The following is an 18,753-nucleotide window of genomic DNA, read 5'->3' as shown; positions in this document are numbered from 1 at the left end:
ACAGGCTTCGGTTTTGGACTCCTTGACTTGATTTTGTTACTCTGTAATAGCTGCAATGTTTCACCACATGGCAACCAAAGCAGCTGCACAATAATAACAAAAAAATGTTTTGCTATCCTATTAGTAACATGTAATATTAGTAATAACAAAAAAAAAATGTTTTACTATCATATTAGCAACTGAAGTCTTCTGCAATGAATATTTAGATAAACTAAGGATACTGCAAAATGACATTGTGGTCTTATATTCTTATATACTGCCTATCTGCTTTTGGACTTGAAGCATTTTACAATTCAAAAAATAACGCATGCAGCTCAGTTTTGAAGTTTATTATGTTTAACAGCCTACCCGTTAAAAGAGGTATGAGTGAAAAATCATGATAACACAGAAGTGTTCCACATCAACAATAGAGACTGATTCCTCATATAAATCAAACAAATAAATAAATAAATAACTAGGGATTTGCTCCGCCCCCGCACTTCTCCTTGCATTGCCTCAACCCATCGATTCTCCAACAATAGCTCCCCAGCACCTCTTGCTTTAGGGCTCCTTCCTATTGCCGTCACGTCAACTAGAACTCCAAAAAAACCAGCATCCTGTTGCTGCGGCAGTAATAGGAAGTAGCCATGACGTAAGAGGCACCCGCGGAGCAACTAGTGGGGACTCCATCTCTTGAGCCGGCGCAGGGAGAAGCACAGGGGCGGAGCAAATGCCGGTGAGGAATCAGTCACAGTTTTTGTTGAAGCTGTTCAGGAGTAAACAAACTCGTTGGGTATCAGGAATGGTTAAATATTTTTATATCCATTTCCTGAGAAATCTCTCTCGAGCTGTTGCATACTTTGGGGGGTAAAAGAAGGTGTGGGATAATGAGTTTTGCCAAAACATACAGTATAATACATGAAAAAGGGGACCAAAAACATGTAAATTCCGACACTAATTTTTAGATAAACTTATTTATCTGTTCAATAACATTCAGATGGAATCCCTCCCTACCGGCCAGCAGCCTCGCTGTAAGGCCGGAGGACGTCTTTGCCTCATTGGGAGAGAGAGATGAAGAGCTTGCCGTTTGGGTGCGCTTCTGCGGAGGCAGGGTTTGCTGCAATGTTAGCAGCACCTTCCACGCCCCCTTTTCAGTCTTCGACTGACCGTCGACCCTCCCTCCCGCCCTGATTGTTATGTAGGCAATTGGTGGTTGCCTTCTGGTCTGAGGGGCCAGGTAGGAATTTTTTGCTCCCCAGCTGATTGGCAGGAATGTTGGGGTGGGGTTTTTTTGCCTACCCTACGTCATGTCAGAGGATTGAGGATTTGGCTACAGGGAGGTGCTATTAAATAAGTTGGTCACTTTAGTTGGCAGGTTTTCCTTGGTTTTGATGTTCATATGCAGCTAGGGGAGAACCGAAAAGCATACTCTCTTGAGGGTTCGGGGTCTGGGAGGATCAACCTTGGGATGGGACGACCCAAGGTGGGAGATTGCAGACCATCCTTTGGGGCTTACCTGGAGGGTTCCTTCCATCGAGACATGCGTCTGGTGGACAGACCTACCTTATGGGTTGCCTGCTTGCTGGGCCGGCCTGGTGGGAGCTGCGATGTACAGCTCCGGCCAAGGGCTGGGTTGCTTGCCCGTTGAATGGCGGGGGAGGTGTCTGTTGAGACCCCTGACCTTGCCGCAGTTCTTGTTAGCCCTTCCTGTTTATTATTAAAATCTAAATAAAGTGTCCCATATTTATTCCAATGATTTGTGTCTGACTCTGTTTCTGACTCAGGGGGCAAATAGATCCAGATAGGCAGCCATACTGGTCCGAAGCAGTAGAACACAGTTTGAGTCCAGTGGCACCTTTAAGGCCAACAGACTTTTATTCAAGGTATGAGCTTTTGTGTGCATGCACACGACCTCAGATACAAGTGTGCATGCGTACAAAAGCTCATACGAATAAAGCTTCTTTGGTCTGGAAGGTGCCACTGGACTAAAACTTTGCTCAGATGGAAAGGTGGCTGAAAGAATCTATGAGGTAGAGCAAGGCTGGCGACAGGGGATCCCCTGCTGCTGCGGGTGTTTCCTGCTGCTCCTCAGCTGGGCAGTGGCGGGGGGGAGAATGAGCAGGAAATCAGGGGCAATGGGCAGTGTCCCAATTCTCTTTCATCACTCCCTATGCTGCTGCGGTGTTTCCTGCTGCTCCTCAGCTGGGCAGTGGAGGGGGGGGAGAATGAGCAGGAAATCAGGGGCAATGGGCAGTGTCCCGATTCTTTCATCACTCCCTATGTTGCTGCGGGTGTTTCCTGCTGCTCCTCAGCTAGGCAGTGGGGGGGAGAATGAGCAGGAAATCAGGGGCAATGGGCAGTGTCCCAATTCTCTTTCATCACTCCCTATGTGCTCATAAGTCTGGGCTCATTTTGTAGCAGGAGCTCCTTTGCATATTAGGCCACACATCCCTGATGTAGCCAATCCTTCAAGAGCTTACAGTTGGCCCAGTGCTAAGAGCCTTCTAAGCTCTTGGAGGATTGGCTACATCAGGGATATGTGGCCTAATATGCAAATGAGTTCCTGCTACAAAAAAGCCCTGATAAGGTTTCCTTTCTTTGCATGCCACAAAAATATATGCACCATACAGGAGACGGGTCCTCCCTATCTCTGCCCTTCGTACAGCCTGCATGTCTAACAATCTGGAATCTCAGCAGAAAGCTGGGTCGGTGTGTCGCTCAAAAGCATTCCCAACACTTGATATAAATCTCCCTTGTCAGAATTATCGTTCCTCTTCCTATGAAATGGCGTGAGTTGCTTTGCGGTAGATAGATCTGTTTCTGCCCGTGACAGAATTGAACATGCCAGCTACTGAAATAAGTAATCCAGTGCCTGTCACATTAAAACGCAGTGGCTTCAACTCCCAATTAACTTTACAATACACTCATTTTTACAAGCTCCACTCATAATTAAATAAGCACTTATTGTTGTGAAGTATCCATATGCATAATGCATCTTCCTTCACTGAAGTTTAATTAAGGATTTTGCGAGACATCCATGCTGGGGCACAAAACTTGCTTTATAACTACATTAGAAGTAAGCAACGGCGTTCAAGGTATTGACACTTTTTATGCCATACTCTATTCTTCTCCTATGTCTTAACATACTCTCCAGTTAGCCTCTGCTACTTACATGGCCAGCTAGATGCCTTTTTTATTGCTCATTATTGTTTATAGTGGAGGGATGGTATTGGGGGAGGGAGGGTGTCTCAGTGGCAGAGCATCTGCTTGGTAAGTAGAAGGTCCCAGGTTCAAACCCCAGCATCTCCAACTAAAAAGTCCAGGCAAGTAGGCGTGAAAAACCTCAGCTTGAGACCCTGGAGAGCCACGGTCAGTCTGAGTAGACGATACTGACTCTGATGGACCCAGGGTCTGGTTCGGTATAAGGCAGCTTCATATGTTCATATATTCAGGGCTCTTTTTCTAGCAGGAGCTCCTCGGCATATTAGGCCACACACCCTGATGTAGCCAATCCTCCTGGAGCTTACAGTAGGCCCTGTACTCAGAGCCCTCTAAGCTCTTGGAGGATTGGCTATATCAGGTGGGCGTGGCCTAATATGCAGAGGAGCTCCTGCTAGAAAAAGAGCCCTGCATACACAGTATTTATATGTGGGCTCTGCAGACAACTGGTTTGAGGAGGGGAGCAGGATGACAGTAGGCGTATTCTATCCTAGCAGGCGTATTCATTGCAAACTGTGCCTAGGTCCTGCATGCATCTGTATGTGTGTGCACACTCTCCGTCAGGGCTGGCATCAGCATATGCTGAGATGGGGCAAGTGCCAAGGCCAGACCTTGAATTCAGCAGGAACTCACAGGAGCACAGCTGGAAGTCCTGAAACTTTCTGACACCCCCCTCCCTCCTGTCCACCTACCTACCTACCTTGTCCATAGAAGAATAGGTGCAGTTGCATAACAATCCCTGGATTAGGAGAGTGGGCAGCTAGCCAGCCGCCAAGGGCTTTGCCACACCCCCAGCAGCCCTCATTAACCCCTGGAGAAGTCCGTGCCACCCTTTCTCCACTTCTCATATGATTTGGGGTGGTGGGACTTTTGACTGGGGGAGGCGGCCCAGGAGAGTGCCAGGTGACTGAGCGGGCCCCACTCACCCGGGGCTCTCCTTTCTTGCGTCAGGTTGCTTTTGACTGGTGGGAGGCTGTGGTGCTAATGAGTTATGCTAATGAGCTCCACCACCTATTTTTCTACAAAGCAACCCCTAGCCAGAGCCCATCGCTTTTGGCAGACCCACACGCACAGCTGTTCACTTCCCCTTCCACCTGTCCATGCGCCTTTTCCTGCCCATTTGCTTGCAAGCATTCCATCACCCGCGGGGAAATAATGGGGAAATACGTGAAGCTGATGCACTGTGCCCATTTCTGAAAAACAAGCAGTTCTCCATGTCAATGAAACGATCTGTCCTGTGCAATCCCATTAGTATACCAGGGTGAATTTAGCTGTATGTGGCCTTACCAAATTCTTTACGTAAGCTTGGCAGAAACAGTAAGCCAGTGGCAAGGCTTCTCACTTATCCATATATATACTGTACTTCATGGTTAATTCCATGTTCAGGCTCATAGTTGGAAAAGAGCCCTGTGGCACAAAGTGTTAAAGCTGCAGTACTGCAGTCCTAAGCTCTGCTCACGACCTGAGTTCAATCCCCGGTGGAAGCTGGGTTTTCAGGTAGCCGGCTCGAGGTTGACTCAGCTTTCCATCCTTCCGAGGTCGGTAAAATGAGGACCCAGCTTACTCGGGGGAAAGTGTAGATGACTGGGGACGGCAATGGCAAACCACCCGGTAAAAAGTCTGCCATGAAAACGTTGTGAAAGCAACATCACCCCAGAATTGGAAACGACTGGTGCTTGCACAGGGGACCTTTCCTTTCCCATAACTGGAAATTTTATGAGATGTATGAGTACTCTGAGGGCGCTAGAGACCTGCTCATTCCAAATCCTGAGTGGGTGGGGCTGTATGTGGACCACACACACCATTAAGAATTGTACCACCTGGTGTCTTTTAGAGAGGGGGCAATGGTGTATTCCTGATGGGGCATTTCTCCCATATGCCCCTTGTAGCTACAGGCCTGATTGGATCTGAATATGGGAGGGGGGAAAATTTGTAGCTATTCACATTTCTTTATTTATGAATTGATAAGTCACCTTGCTAAGGAAATCAAATGTTCTCAATGCAGTTTGCAAAAGTAGAGGCATAATACTTTGAATCAAAATGCTGTCAGTAAAAATGTGAATATTAGTGGCCATAAAACAGGTAAACGACAGTGATTGTATCAATTAAAAACCCCACCCCGTAGATCGTTTGTGGTTAGATCAAGCCGTTCAAAAGCAATATTTATGGTAAGCAGAAGCTGTAGGAGGAGGTTGCTGTTAAAGGTCTCCAGTTAAAGGTAGCAAAAGCCTCTTGTTTGAGAAGAGGAGGTCAGAGTAGACAGTAGTAGGGCTAGATGAAAGAGCAGTCTGTCTCTGTACATCTTTCATATTCTGATTAAGAACATCCCAAGGTCATGTGGCTGGCATCTCTGAGAGATCAAATTGCTTGAAAAGGAAGACCTTTGTTTTGATAAGAACATAGCAATTGCTTTGTATGAACATCCACCAGGGATCGAACATATTTCTGTTTCAGATAGTGGCCAGTCAAATATTTCTGGAAGATCGTAAGTACGGCAGAAAACTGATGTCTAGTCCTGCCGTTTAGTCTCAGTAAAACAAAACAGGAAAACTATGATGTATAGAAGAAGAAGACTGTAGATTTATACCCCGCCCTTCCCTCTGAATCAGAGACTCAGAGTGGCTTACAATCTCCTATATCTTCTCCCGCCACAACAGACACCCTGTTGTGCAGAAGAATTGTGATTTAGATGGTTTAGAACAGGGGTGTAGAACTCATTTGTTATGAGGGCTGGATCTGACATAAATGAAACCTTGTTGGGCTGAGCCATGTTGGGCTAGGCTGTATGTGTACCTACTTAAAATTAGCTGGCAGAGATATAAACTTTATAAAAGGGCTGAGAGGGCTCTCACAGCAGCTGCCCTTTCAAGGACAACCTCTTGGGTTGCTATGGCTGACCCAAGGCCATTCCAGAAGCTGCAGGTGGAGGAGAGGGGAATCAAACCTGGTTCTCCCAGAGTCCACAAACTTAACCACTACACCAAACTGGCTCTCAAAAAATTAGAAACATTGTGTGATTGATTTCAATAAATGCTCAGCAAACAGTTCCAAAGTGTGGTCTCTGGTTTTTATAGCGCTGTATAATTATTCTATATCTAGACCACAGCTCAGTTACGTAATTTACATAGAGGCATGATAATACAAATGCAAGTGCAATGATATGCTCAGTCTGTAGTCACAGCCCAAAGTCCATAACCTAATTAGTCTTGAAAGTGATTGCCAGTGAATTTCAATTCCAACTGGAGTTCAAAGAGTGTGATGGACTCCAACTTGAAGTGCAAAGAGATTGACAACATTGACAACATGCATCCCAAGTTTAATTTGTATTGGCATTTCTATTATTGTGCCTCTATGCAAACTAACCGAGTGGTGGTTTAGGTGGTTTAGAACAGGGGTGTCAAACTCATTTATTATGAGGGCTGGATCTGATATCAATGAAACCTTGTTGGGCTGAGCCCTGTTGGGACATGCCGTATGTGTACCTATTTAAAATTAGGTAGCAGAGATATAAACTTTATAAAGGACATAGACTAACACAATTAATTTTTTTTTTTTAAACCCCTTAAAATAAAACATGCTTAAAACATAGCACTCATTGGTCTTAAAGGTGCTTTCTTTGTATTTCTCCCATGGAATCCAGGGAACTGAGCAAAGGAAGCTCTGGCTTCTTTCCTTCCTTCCCCAAGGGCCAGGAGGGGGAGGAGCCTCAGCCAATAGAAGGAAGGGAGGCTTGGCTCTGTAGCTCAGCTGTACAATTGAGACAGCCTGGCAAAGCAAGCTCTCCCTCCCTGCCCTTCCTCCCCAAGGGAGGAACCTCAGCCAATGGAAAAAATGAGACTTTGCTCTGTAGCAAAGATTGGTTTTTAGCAGTTTCTCTTTGCCGTGCAAAAACGCCAATGCAAGCTTTAGCCCTGGGGCACATAGTGGGAAATCGGAAGGATGCCGCTCTGAAAAGAGGAATGTCAGAGCGGTGTAGGGTGAATCCAAAATCGGTCTGGTTGGAAGGAATTTTTTTGTAATTTTACCCCATCTGTTAGGGCAGAGTACTGTTTGATACGTTCAGTCGGATCATGAAAGTAAGTAAAATTAAAAATCATTAAATGCAGTTCCAGCTAATTTGGTGTGTGGTGTGGCCTAGTATGCAAATGATTTCCTACTGTACGTTTTCTACAAAAAAACCCTCCTATTCAATAGCAAAAAGAAAGACAGGATGTTACAGTTTTGTATGGCTGCATAAGAATATAAGAGAAGCCATGTTGGATCAGGCCAATGGCCCATCCAGTCCAACATTCTGTGCCGCACAGTGACCAAAAAAACCAGGTGCTATCAGGAGGTCCATCAGTGGGGCCAGGACACTAGAAGCCCTCCCGCTATGCCCCCCCCCTCCAAAGCACCAAGAATACAGAGCATCATTGCCCCAGACAGAGAGTTCCAACAATACCCTGTGGCTAATAGCCACTGATGGACCTCTGCAGCCGCACAACCGTTTGGATATTGTGCTGTCATTGTGCTACATCAGTCATTCCTCATTCTTCTGGTTCAAACCAGGATAATTCAGCTGCGAATTACTATTGTTCCCAGGTCCTCCCCCCACCCCCAGCCACCAGCAGAGAGTGGGGAATAGGGCTGCCAAATCTAGGTTGGGAAATTCCTGGAGAGAGAGCTTGGGGACCTCAGCTGGGTCCAATGCCATAAAGTCCATCCTCCAAAGCATCCATTTTCTCCCAGGGAACTTTCCTTTGTAATCTGGAGAGGAGCTGTAATTCCGGGGGATCCCCAGGTCCCATCTGAGGGCTGGCATCCCTATTGTGATGGCTCAGTGACAGTACAATACCCATTGAAGCACAGATGGGGCATCACCAGGGCTCTTTTTCTTGCAGGAGCTCCTCTGCAAATTAGGCCACGCCCCCCTGATGTAGCCAGTCCTCCTGGAGCTTGCAGTAGGCTCTGTACTAACAGCCCTGTAAGCTCTTGGAGGATTGGCTACATCAGGGTGTATGGTCTAATATGCAGAGGAGCTCCTGCTAGAAAAAGAGCCCTGGCATCATACCATTGTTGTTATTATTATTATTATTATTATTCTGTGACTCTGGTGTTAGCAAACAATATTGAAAAGCAGAGGTGGAATTCTAGCAGGAGCTTGCAAGGCTCTTTTTTTGGTAAGCTCTTGGAGGATTGGCTACATCAGGGGTGTGTGGCCTAATATGCAAAGGAGCTCCTGCTAAAATTCTACCTCTGTAGAAAGGTAATATATGCATTTACCAGTAAAGTGGCTGTGAGGCTGAGCTGAGTCTATTGTCAGCCATTAACATGCATAATTAAATAAACCCAGCTGTTTGCTGTCTTGAACTCTCTTTTTTACTCTCTCTCTCTCTTTCCTTTTTGCTTCCCAGAGGACTATCTGGAGGACAATGCAACACGCTGTAAGCTCCGGTATTCTTATTCTTGAGTTTCATAACCATGCGCCTCTTTCCGAGCCTGCCAGCTATACTGCATCTAATCTCATGACCATCATGTTCCATTTTGCTTTTCCACGAAATGATTTCATTTCTAGCTCTCTGAATCTTTATGCTTGAAATGGATGGGTTCGTTTCAGTATCTGTCATCTTCCAGGTTGGTTTTTGATCTAGGCCACTGTTTCCCAAATTACAGGCACGTCACGGTCTCAAAGTGGAAACGAGTGACCATATGATATTGTACCATAAGACTGAACTGTGGAGCTGCTTAATCTCAAAGGAATAAGATGTTTTATGCTCTGGATGAGATATGTAAGAGATCTTTCCCTCTTCCTTGCGGTACTCTCCCTGGGATGGGCTATTTTCGAGGGACTGGAGCCATCTGGGTTTCATCTTGTGTATTCTTTACCAACTTGGCTTGCGGCTCAGATGTGGGAAGTTTTCCTTTGTTGTTGGCTTTTGTGGTATAGACATTCTTAAATGGGAGAGAGGCTACAGTGCATGTCACTGAGGAATGGGCCAGAATGCTGAAAGGGGACATAATGTGAAAACGAACCGTGACTGACAATTAAAAAAGGGGTGAACAAAATTCTACTCTAGTAAATCTTTACCCCAAAAAAATTGCACAACATTCGTACTCACTGGGAAGCTTGGGATGCTTGTCCAGGAAGCCAGTCATCACGCCAGTAACGTTTCTGAAGTATTTAGGCACTATTGTATTGTTACGCTTGTAGACTTGTATTAGCTTCAGGGGGTAGCCATGTTGGTCTGCAGTAGAACAGCTAGATTTGTTTCCAGTAGCACCTTAAGGGACCAACAAGGTTTTTTGGGGGTGTAAGCTCTGGAGACTTTGAATCTGTTGATGGGAGCAATGACTCTCCAAATTTACACCCTGGGCCAGCCCTAGACTATCTGGAACCCTAGGCAAAGCTACGGTAACTTCTGGTGCCCCCCCCACTGCACAGATTCTGTCACTGAGCCATGCAGGGGGCACCCAGTTGGGTGTCCCCAAAAGGCTAGCACCCTAGGCAATTGCCTAGTGTGCCTAGCGGCAAGGTCGGCCCTGCTTACACCCCCAAAATTCTGGTCTCTAAGGTGCTAGCTGGACTCAAATCTAGATCAGACTTCTATTAGGGAATTAGTTCTTCCAAAAACAATTCACTTTGCAAGGTGGGGTTTTTGGGGGGATTCTTGGCGAATATGTCCTGAAGAGCTTTATGACAATTGCAGATCTGGGCCCAGTTGTTGGAGAGATTTGTTTTTGGAACTGACCCTTCGGAATTAAATTTAATCACTACAGATGGATGGGTCAGGGAAGGGAAGGGAAAGAATGATCTACAGCAGGGGTGTCAAACTCATTTTGTTATGAGAGCCAAGTCTGCCATAAATGAGACCTTGTCGGGCCAGGTCATGTTGGGCCGGGCCCTGTGTGTACTTAGTTAAGATTAGGTAGCAAAGATATAAACTTTATAAAGGACACAGACAAACACTTTTAAAAATTAACTTATGCTTAAAACATTCGCATTCATTCATCTTAAAGGTGCTTTCTTTGTATTTCTCCCATGGGATCCAGGGAACTGGGCAAAGGAAGCTCTGGCTCTTTCCTTCCTTCCCCAGGTGACCAGGAGGGGGAGAATCCTCAGCCAGTAGAAGGAAGAGTGGCGGTGATTGAGAGAGCCTAGCAAAGCAAACTCTGCCCTCCCTTGTTTCCCAAGGGAGGAGCCTCAGCAAATGGAGAAAATAGAGGTTCTGCTCTCTAGCTCTTGTACAATTGAGCAAGTCTTGCAAAGCAAGCTGTTATGCAGAAGGAAGCAGGAGAGAGGGAGAAGGAAGCAGATGACAGTCAGTTGCTCAGGGGCCTAATAGGAGCCCTCTAGGGGCCTGATTCAGCCCCCGGGTCACATGTTTGACACCCTTGGTCTACAGGGACAGAGCATCTACCTTAATGACTTAGCCAGACTTTTCTCACTCTGCTGTCTCATCAGGCCAGTAGGAAGTGCATTGCGTTCAGAGAGAATGGGCTTGAGAATTCTCTCTGGGGCCCATCCTCTGTTTCCGGGAATCAGAATTGACTCTCAGTAATCCCAAGGCTGGAAAACATTTATCGTGAACTGATGTAAATGTTATGCATTCTAGACAAGAAGCGTCTTCTGTATACATTATTTCTCAAGCTATCATGCAGTATAACAAAAAGAGGAATTAAATATCAGGTGGTCTGAAATATTCTCTAGTATCTCTGACACCATGGGACAGATTCAGTCTTTTCCAGCCTTCTTCAAGACAGCTGTAGCCAGATACAAGTATCAAATACACTAAAGGCACAGGGCCTCATAAGGTATCAATCATATCTCCAGGCTAGAAAATAGCAGGTTTGGCTTAGCGCTGATGATTTCCACGTGCCAGTATTTTTCCGCCTGCCAGGTGGTAAGCTGCTGCAGGTGAGATTTCCGCACACATCAAATGGATAAGGTTTTGGCGGAGAGATCCCAGTTGAGGACCACAGCTCATCCATGCTGACAGATCCCGATTTACCACCCTCATCTCTGTCTGAATCTCTTATGAGCCGAATTACCGTAATGGATTCATTTAGAGGCGCGCTTCATAACAGGCCGCATCTGCTAATATTATTAATCATTTCTATGGTATTTGTAACGGGAAAAGGGACTGCTAATCTTCATGACTGAGTTCTGAGGCAAACCACTGTTCTTCAGGTGACAGTGGGAGATGAACATTGTAGAAAATCTTCCTGAGAGAGCTGTTGGGGAACACACACACAATCTTTTAAAATAGCAATATTATTTCAGCCGAATAAGGCTGTGTCCTTTTAATTCTGATGCATGCATTGCTCCTGTGCAGATAGGAACTCTTCCTAAAAGGAACTAAAAGGACTATCCATTACTTGGCTTCAAAGAGTGGGTTCCAAGCTGGCACAAGAGAACTGCTGGTATCCTATTTCAGAGCAGGCTTCCTGTACAGCTGGTGGTCCCACGGTCATTTCAGGAGTACCACCATGAGTAGAAAGGCTTTTGGGCCTGGACAAACTCCTGTCCAGAGGTATAGAAAGTGTCAAGCATCTTGTTTCTTTTATGGTTTGCCTGCATTGATAGCTGTTTTTCTAATGTGTTGCACATCAAAGCCATGTAACCTCTGCCTTAGTTCTCACTTGTAGCAAATGCAGGAATGACCTCTTTGAAGATAAAACCTTTCTGGGAACACTTTCTCAGGCTTAGGTCTGAACCCAGGATGTAGCTAAACCGCAATAGTAGATAAGTTAGCAAGCATGTGAATTTCACACGCTGGAGTAGAATTCCTAAGGTCTCTTTGATGTGCCCCTTAAAGCTGGTATTCTTGAGTTACAGTGTATCATTTCCAATCTGGTGCCTATCCGAGCACAATGGATTATCAGTAAACCAATACTTTGTTTCAAAATCAAGGACTGGTTATTTTGAGATCTAATGCTTGACAGAAAGAAGCAGTGACCACGGTTTATGCTTATCATTGCCTCTTACACCCACACCACAGGTGTTTGGGTCTGAGGTAAACTCGCAAGGTGCCGATGTACCACTGAGACTCAGCTTGCTTCTAGTGGTTTGGAAGGAGGCAACCAGTATAGCTTTTGCCTTTCATCACTTCTGGGCCTGAGCTACTGGCAGTCAGGTCTGAAGTGAGCCTCTGAGGTGGGGTTGCTAGGTCTGACTCAAGAAATATCTGGGTCTTTGGGGGTGGAGTCAGGAGACTTTGGAGGGTGGAGCCAGGAACAAGGTTGTGACAAGCACAATTGAGCTTCAAAGGGAGTTCTGGCCATCACATGTAAGGGGACCAAGCTCCTTTTAAATATCTTTCCTTCATTGGAAATAATGGATGGGGGCACATTTTTGGGGGGCTCATAGAATTGGACCCCCTGGTCCAATCTTTTTAAACTTGGGGCGGGGGGGGTGTTTTGAGAAAATGTGCCGGTTGCTATGCTGAAAATTTGGTGCCTCTATCTCAAAAAACAGCCCCGCCCCAGATATCCACAGATCAATTATCCGTTATACCATATGGGAACTGATCTCTGTCGGAGTGCCCAGCATACATTTCCCTCCCCCTCCCCTGCTTTCTGATAATCTTTTTTCAGTATAACAAAGTTTTTATTTTGCAATATATTGAAAAATATTCTACTTTCAGAATCTAAATATAGTTCATCAATACATTACACATTTTCCCACCCCTCCCACCCTCCAAATTGCGACCTCCGCCAGTGTACAAAACATATTAAAAACCTTTTAAAAGTAAAAATTCCCATATATAGAACCTTAACTAAAAGTTATCATTCACTTAACTTTATCTTAACTCCAATAGAACTACTATTCTTATTCCTTTACTTAATACTTTCTACTTAATCATCAATATTACACATTTAGTCAGATAGCCATAATCTATTCTCCTTTGCACTTTAAGAATTCAATTATTGCTTGTTAAACATTATAGATTTTGTAGTCATTAAATCATCACTAAAAATTATTCAAATCTTAATCTTATCTTAACTCACATAAATTTACTATATGAACTCCACTACTTATATTTCATTACTAAAACTCAGTAATCACAGTCCTTTTTCTCTTTTAAAGTTCAGTTAATATTATCAAAAACCACTAGATGGCTCTTCACCTTCCATTGTATCTCCACATAATTTTGGAATTTATTCCAATCTTCTTTAAATTTCTCCAGGTTACAGTCTTTTAAGATTCTAGTAAGTTTGTCCATTTCACTCCAATTAAGAACCTTTAAGATCCAGTCCCATTTCTCTGGTATTTTATCTTGCTTCCGCATTTGCGCATTCAATGTCCTCGCAGCAGAAAGCAAATACCACAACAATGTCCTGTCTTGCTTTGGAAAGCTTTCCATTTGTAATCCCACCAGAAAGACATCTGGTGCTCTCTTAATATTATATCCCAAGATTTTCGAAATCTCTTGTTGAATCATTAGCCAAAATTGTTTCGCCTTTTCACAACTCCACCACATATGGTAGAAAGAACCTTCATGTTTTTTTTACATTTCCAACACCTATCTGAAGCTTGATTGTTCATTTTTGCTAGTTTTTTAGGTGTCATATACCACCTATACAGCATTTTAAAACAGTTCTCTTTTATATTATAACACGTTGAAATTATGATATGTATTTCTCTTCTCGTGGACTTTGAGACAATTTTATAACTTCAGTCAGCACTATCCAAAGTGGTTTTCTCTCATCACCATATTTATTATATTTATCCATGTATTCAACAAGTTCCTCCTTATATAATGGTGTGAGGAAAAACCATCCATCTCTTTCCCATAATACATATATGCATGCCAACCAAAAATATTTCCTTGCCCTTCTAAAGCCAGTTTTTTATTGATCATAGTCATCTAGTCCTTAATCCATACCAAACATCATGATATAGCATTAAATCAGTTAATTGGAAGCCACCTCTTTCTTTTGCATCCATCAGGATTTTTACCTTGATCCTTGGTTTCTTGCCCACCAATATAAATTCTGAGATCTTTCTTTGCCAACAATTAAATTGTTTCTTATCTCTCACAATTGGAATGGTTTGAAAAAGAAACATAATTCTTGGTAAAACGTTCATTTTAATAGCAGATATCCTCCCCAACATAGATAAGTTCAATTTATTCCATTTTAGCATGTCTTCTTCAATCTTATGCCAAAGTTTTTCATAATTATTCTTATATAAATCAATATTTCTCATAGTAATTTCTACACCTAAATATTTCATTTTTGAAGCAATTTCACAACCTGTAACATTTTGTAGCTCTTTCTGTTTGCCTGATGACAAGTTCTTAGTAAGGATTTTCGAGTTTTCTTTGTTAATATGAAAGCCTGCTAACTCACCATACTCTTTAATTTTCTCTAACAACAAGGGTGTCACTTGCAATGGATTTTCATTGATAAACATCACATCATCCACAAAGGCCCTGTATTTATATGAAAAACCTTTCAACTTCAAACCCTCAATCTCATTATCATCATCAATTTGAGAAAGCAAGGCCTCTAGGGTCATTATAAACAACAACAGAGACAGAGGGCAACCTTGTCTTGTGCCTTTGCTAATCTTCATCTGCTCAGTCAAGTCAGCATTCACACAAAGTTTAGCTTGCTGTTCTGTGTATATTGCCTTGATTATCCTTATAAAATCATCTCCTAATTTCATTGTTTCCATCACAGCAAACATAAAGTCCCAGTTAAGATTGTCAAAAGCTTTTTCTGCATCAGCAAAAAACAAAGCCACCTCTTTTTCTGGATGCTTATCATAATATTCTACAATATCTATTACAGTTCTGACATTGTCTCTTATTTGCCTTCTGGGGAGAAAACCTGCTTGTTCCTCTTGAATAGAAATGTTCAAATGCTGTTTGAGTTGCTCTGCTATAATTCTAGCAAAAATCTTATAGTCGTCCAATAGTGAGATCGGTCTGTAGTTTTTTACATTCGTGGAATCTCAACAATCGTGTCCCAACAACAATCATCTTTCGGAATCAAAGAAATAACGGCTTCTTTCCATGTGTTTGGCAGCTTCCCATCTCGCTTTATATAGTTCATCAATTTTTGAAGTTTTGGTACTAGTACTTCTCCCAAGACTTTATAGAATTTTGCTGAATAGCCATCAGGACCCGGAGCTTTTCCTAATTTCATTGAACAAATTGCTGCTTCATTTCTATTTTCTCAATTGGATCATTTAAAATCTTTTCCATATTCTCACTTAAAGGTTGTACTTTAATTTTTCACAAATAGGCATCGATTTTCTCTCTATTTACTTGTTGACCTTTGAATAATTTGGTGTAGAATTTGAAGAACTTCCTTTTAATTCCAGCTTGGCCCACAATTTTGTTACCTTCCGAAAAAATCTTTTTTATGAACTTTTTCTCCCTTTTTTTTTTTTTCAATTTCCAGGCCAAGTATTTCCCCGGTTTATTAGTGCCTTCAAATGATTGCTGCTGTAGCCTTTTTAAATTCCACTCCACCTCTTTATTCAATAAATGTCTCAAATGATTCTGTAGAATTGTTATCTCTCTCATTATTTTTTTCCCCCAGTCTTTTCTTCAAATCATTTTCTTTTCTGCCTATTTCTGCTTGCAAGTCCTTCAGTTGTTTTTCCTTGGCTCTTTTATCTTTATTGTTCAATGTAATTAGTAATCCTCTCATAACAGCTTTATACGCGTCCCATACAGTCTGAATGTTAACCTCTTGGTCTTCCATTCACCTGGAAGAAAGCTTTGGTCTCTTTTTCAAGAGATTTCACTACTTCAACTTTTAACAACAGGTCTTCATTTAGTCTCCATCTTCTTCTCTTTCTCCTTCTCTTTGCTGACCACATTAATGGAGTGTGGTCTGCCCCTATTTTTGGAAGAATCTCTATTTTATTAGTAATAAGTCCCAAATCCTTCGTAGTCCATATCATATCAATTCTTGAGAAGGATTCATGCCTTGCTGAAAAAAAAGTATAGTCACATACATTAGGATTAAACTTTCCCCAAATGTCTTCCAAACTTCCTTGCTTTATTATTTCAAAAAAAGAATTTGGCAGCTTGCCATCTCTTTTCTTTTTGTTTCCCGATCTATCCAGAGAGTTCTTAATTGTTCCATTGAAATCTCCCATTAACATTACCTGTTCATAAGTCATTTGATCAAGTTGTTGCTGAATGTCTTTTTAAAAAGCATCTTTTGCCCCATTAGGGGCATATAGTCCCAACAACAATGTCTCTTTTTCATTCATCAACACCTCCACAGCAATGTATCTGCCTTCATTGTCTTTAAAAACCAATTTTGGCTCCAATTCTTTTTTAATATAAAAGACCACTCCCTTTAGCTAATGAAAAAAATTCTTCCCCTAAAGCCTTATTCCACAAAAATTTGTAATCCAATTGCTTAATATGTATTTCTTGTAAAATACTATATTATATCTCTGCTTTTTAATCCAATGAAAAATTGCTTTTCTTTTTTGAGGTGAATTAAGTCCATTTGCATTCCAAGAAATTAATTTGTAATCCATAATGATTTTTTAATTATTTTGTATCCTCAAATTCTTTATTGTCCGCCAAAAATTCATTCATGCCTTGCATGTCCACTATTGTTTTCCTCAGTCTTTTATATTCAAAGCTAAGACCTTCAGGTAAAATCCATCTGTATCTTATATCCTTGTCTCTCAACTTATCTGTCAATTTCTTGAATTGTTTTCTGTCAGTGATGACTTTCCTCGGCAGTTCCTTCATCATCCGCACTCTGCTTTCCTCTACCACCAATGGGCTTTCAAATTGCTTACTTAAGATCCTTCCCACCACGTCTCTTGTTGTAAACTTCACTACCACATCCCTGGGTAGCTCGCGCTTTCTGGCAAATTCTGAATTGACCCTGTAAACATAATCACACAAACGTCCCATCTCCACAGGGTCATCTTCCATGAAGTTGGCTATTATTGTGGCAATATAATTTTTTAAATCCTCTTGGTCAGTCTCAGGTACTTCCCTGAGACGAATCATGTTCTCCATCAGCTTACAATCTTGTAGTATTGCTTTATCCTGCATCTTTTTAATGGTAACATCTTGATCTTTTATTTTCACTTCAATCTCTTCAGTCTTTTTAGCTGTTGCTTGAGACTCTTTTCTTAAATCATCAATCTCTTTTTTAATATCCTTCTTTACTTCTTCAGCACTTGAATTTATTTCTTTAGTTATTTACTTTGTGAGTTTCTTTTCACTTCCTGTTATTAAGTCCTTCATTGCTTTTACCAGTCTTGCTTCCATAGCATCCATTTGGTCTTGCACTTGTTTAGACATTTTTCCCTCTCTGAGCGAGGAGGCTCTTGACCGTGTAACTCTTAATCCCAGCTTCTGATGAGACATTACTGACTGCCCATTGCAAATTATGGGTCTCAGGTTGATCTCGCCAATCCACAATCTGATGGTTGCATTTGATAGATTGGAGCATGCCCTTTCCAACAAGCCCAAAATCGCCATCCTCAGAGCTCCCTGGCTTGAGAAATTAATTTTCAAGGTTTTTAAATTTCCAAAATGGCTGCTGCAATGTTTTCAAGCCTCTCTTTTTAAAAACTTTTCCTTTTTCCTCTAGGGCTTATTATTCATTTCCAAATACACAGTCCAGATTGTTTCACTTTTCGGATCTCGGTCTGCTCCTATTAAGAGAAACAGGTCAGCTCATCATGCTCCAACTCCGGAAGCCCCCCTGCTTTCTGATAATCTTGAAGCAGGGGGAGGGCCTCCAAACCAGGGGATCCCCTGCTCCCAACTGGGGATTGGCAACCCTACTTTGAGGTACCAACATGCCATTGAGCCTCAGTTTGCTCCCATGTGAAGAGGCAACAGGCAGGTTGGCAAAATAGCTTGAACCTGCTGTGTTTGAACCTGCCCTTGGTGGTCTTTGAATGTATCTGAAGCTGCTCAGTCACGCCTGCTCCCTTTATTGTGAAACACTCCATCTTCCATAATACTAGAACTCAGGGGCACTCAATGATGTTGAAAGGACAAACAAAAGGGCAGACAAAAGGAAATATTTTGCTCAACAAGTAGTCAGATTGTGGAACTGACTGCCACAGCATGTGGTGATGTCCAGTAGCACAGATGGCTTTAAAGGTGAGGGGGATTAGACTGTTCATTGACGATGTCGTCTATCAGTGGCTACTAGCCACAGTAACTAAGGGAAGCTCTGTATTCAGAGGCAGTAAATTTCTCAATACCAGTCTGAGGGGGCAACATCAGGCTTTGGCTTCTGTGCCTCTCTGTGCCCTTTTTGTTGGCCCACCAGGGAAACGGGTTGGCCAGTGCATGAAAGTAGGAGCTGGACTAGATGGACCACTGGTCTCATTAAGCAGGGCTTCTCAGGATATATACAATATGGGGGATATTGAAACAGGTGACATTACTCTTGAAAGTGCTACTGAGACAATGTTTGTATGGTGTTCTTTAGACATTTTTAGAGCTGTAGTAGATAATGTGCATTATTATCATCATAAAAAGTGGTTCACCATTCATTACATGCCATCTTCTAGGACTGTTGACTTCTAGCCTTATTCTGTTATTATAATGATGACATGGTGATAAG

At 42.6% G+C, this 18,753-nt stretch overlaps 1 protein-coding gene across 2 annotated transcripts in view; it reads left to right on the top strand.

Moving 5' to 3' along the window:
• Nucleotides 1-18,753, top strand: part of GPC6 (glypican 6) — a 1,229,042-nt gene that overhangs the window by 1,147,790 nt on the left and 62,499 nt on the right. The window contains exon 7 of one of the 2 annotated variants that reach the window (XM_060233619.1): nt 8,592-8,621. The exons of the other annotated variant lie outside the window; for it this stretch is intronic. Coding sequence (XP_060089602.1) covers nt 8,592-8,621 — 30 coding nt within the window. The remainder of the gene's footprint in view (nt 1-8,591; nt 8,622-18,753) is intronic. 2 annotated transcript variants of the gene reach the window in all.

Source organism: Heteronotia binoei, chromosome 3 (genome assembly GCF_032191835.1).
Source record: "Heteronotia binoei isolate CCM8104 ecotype False Entrance Well chromosome 3, APGP_CSIRO_Hbin_v1, whole genome shotgun sequence".
NCBI classification, from domain to species: domain Eukaryota; kingdom Metazoa; phylum Chordata; class Lepidosauria; order Squamata; family Gekkonidae; genus Heteronotia; species Heteronotia binoei.
Note: the sequence above shows the minus strand (reverse complement) of the source record. Positions and strands in the feature narration are given on the sequence as shown.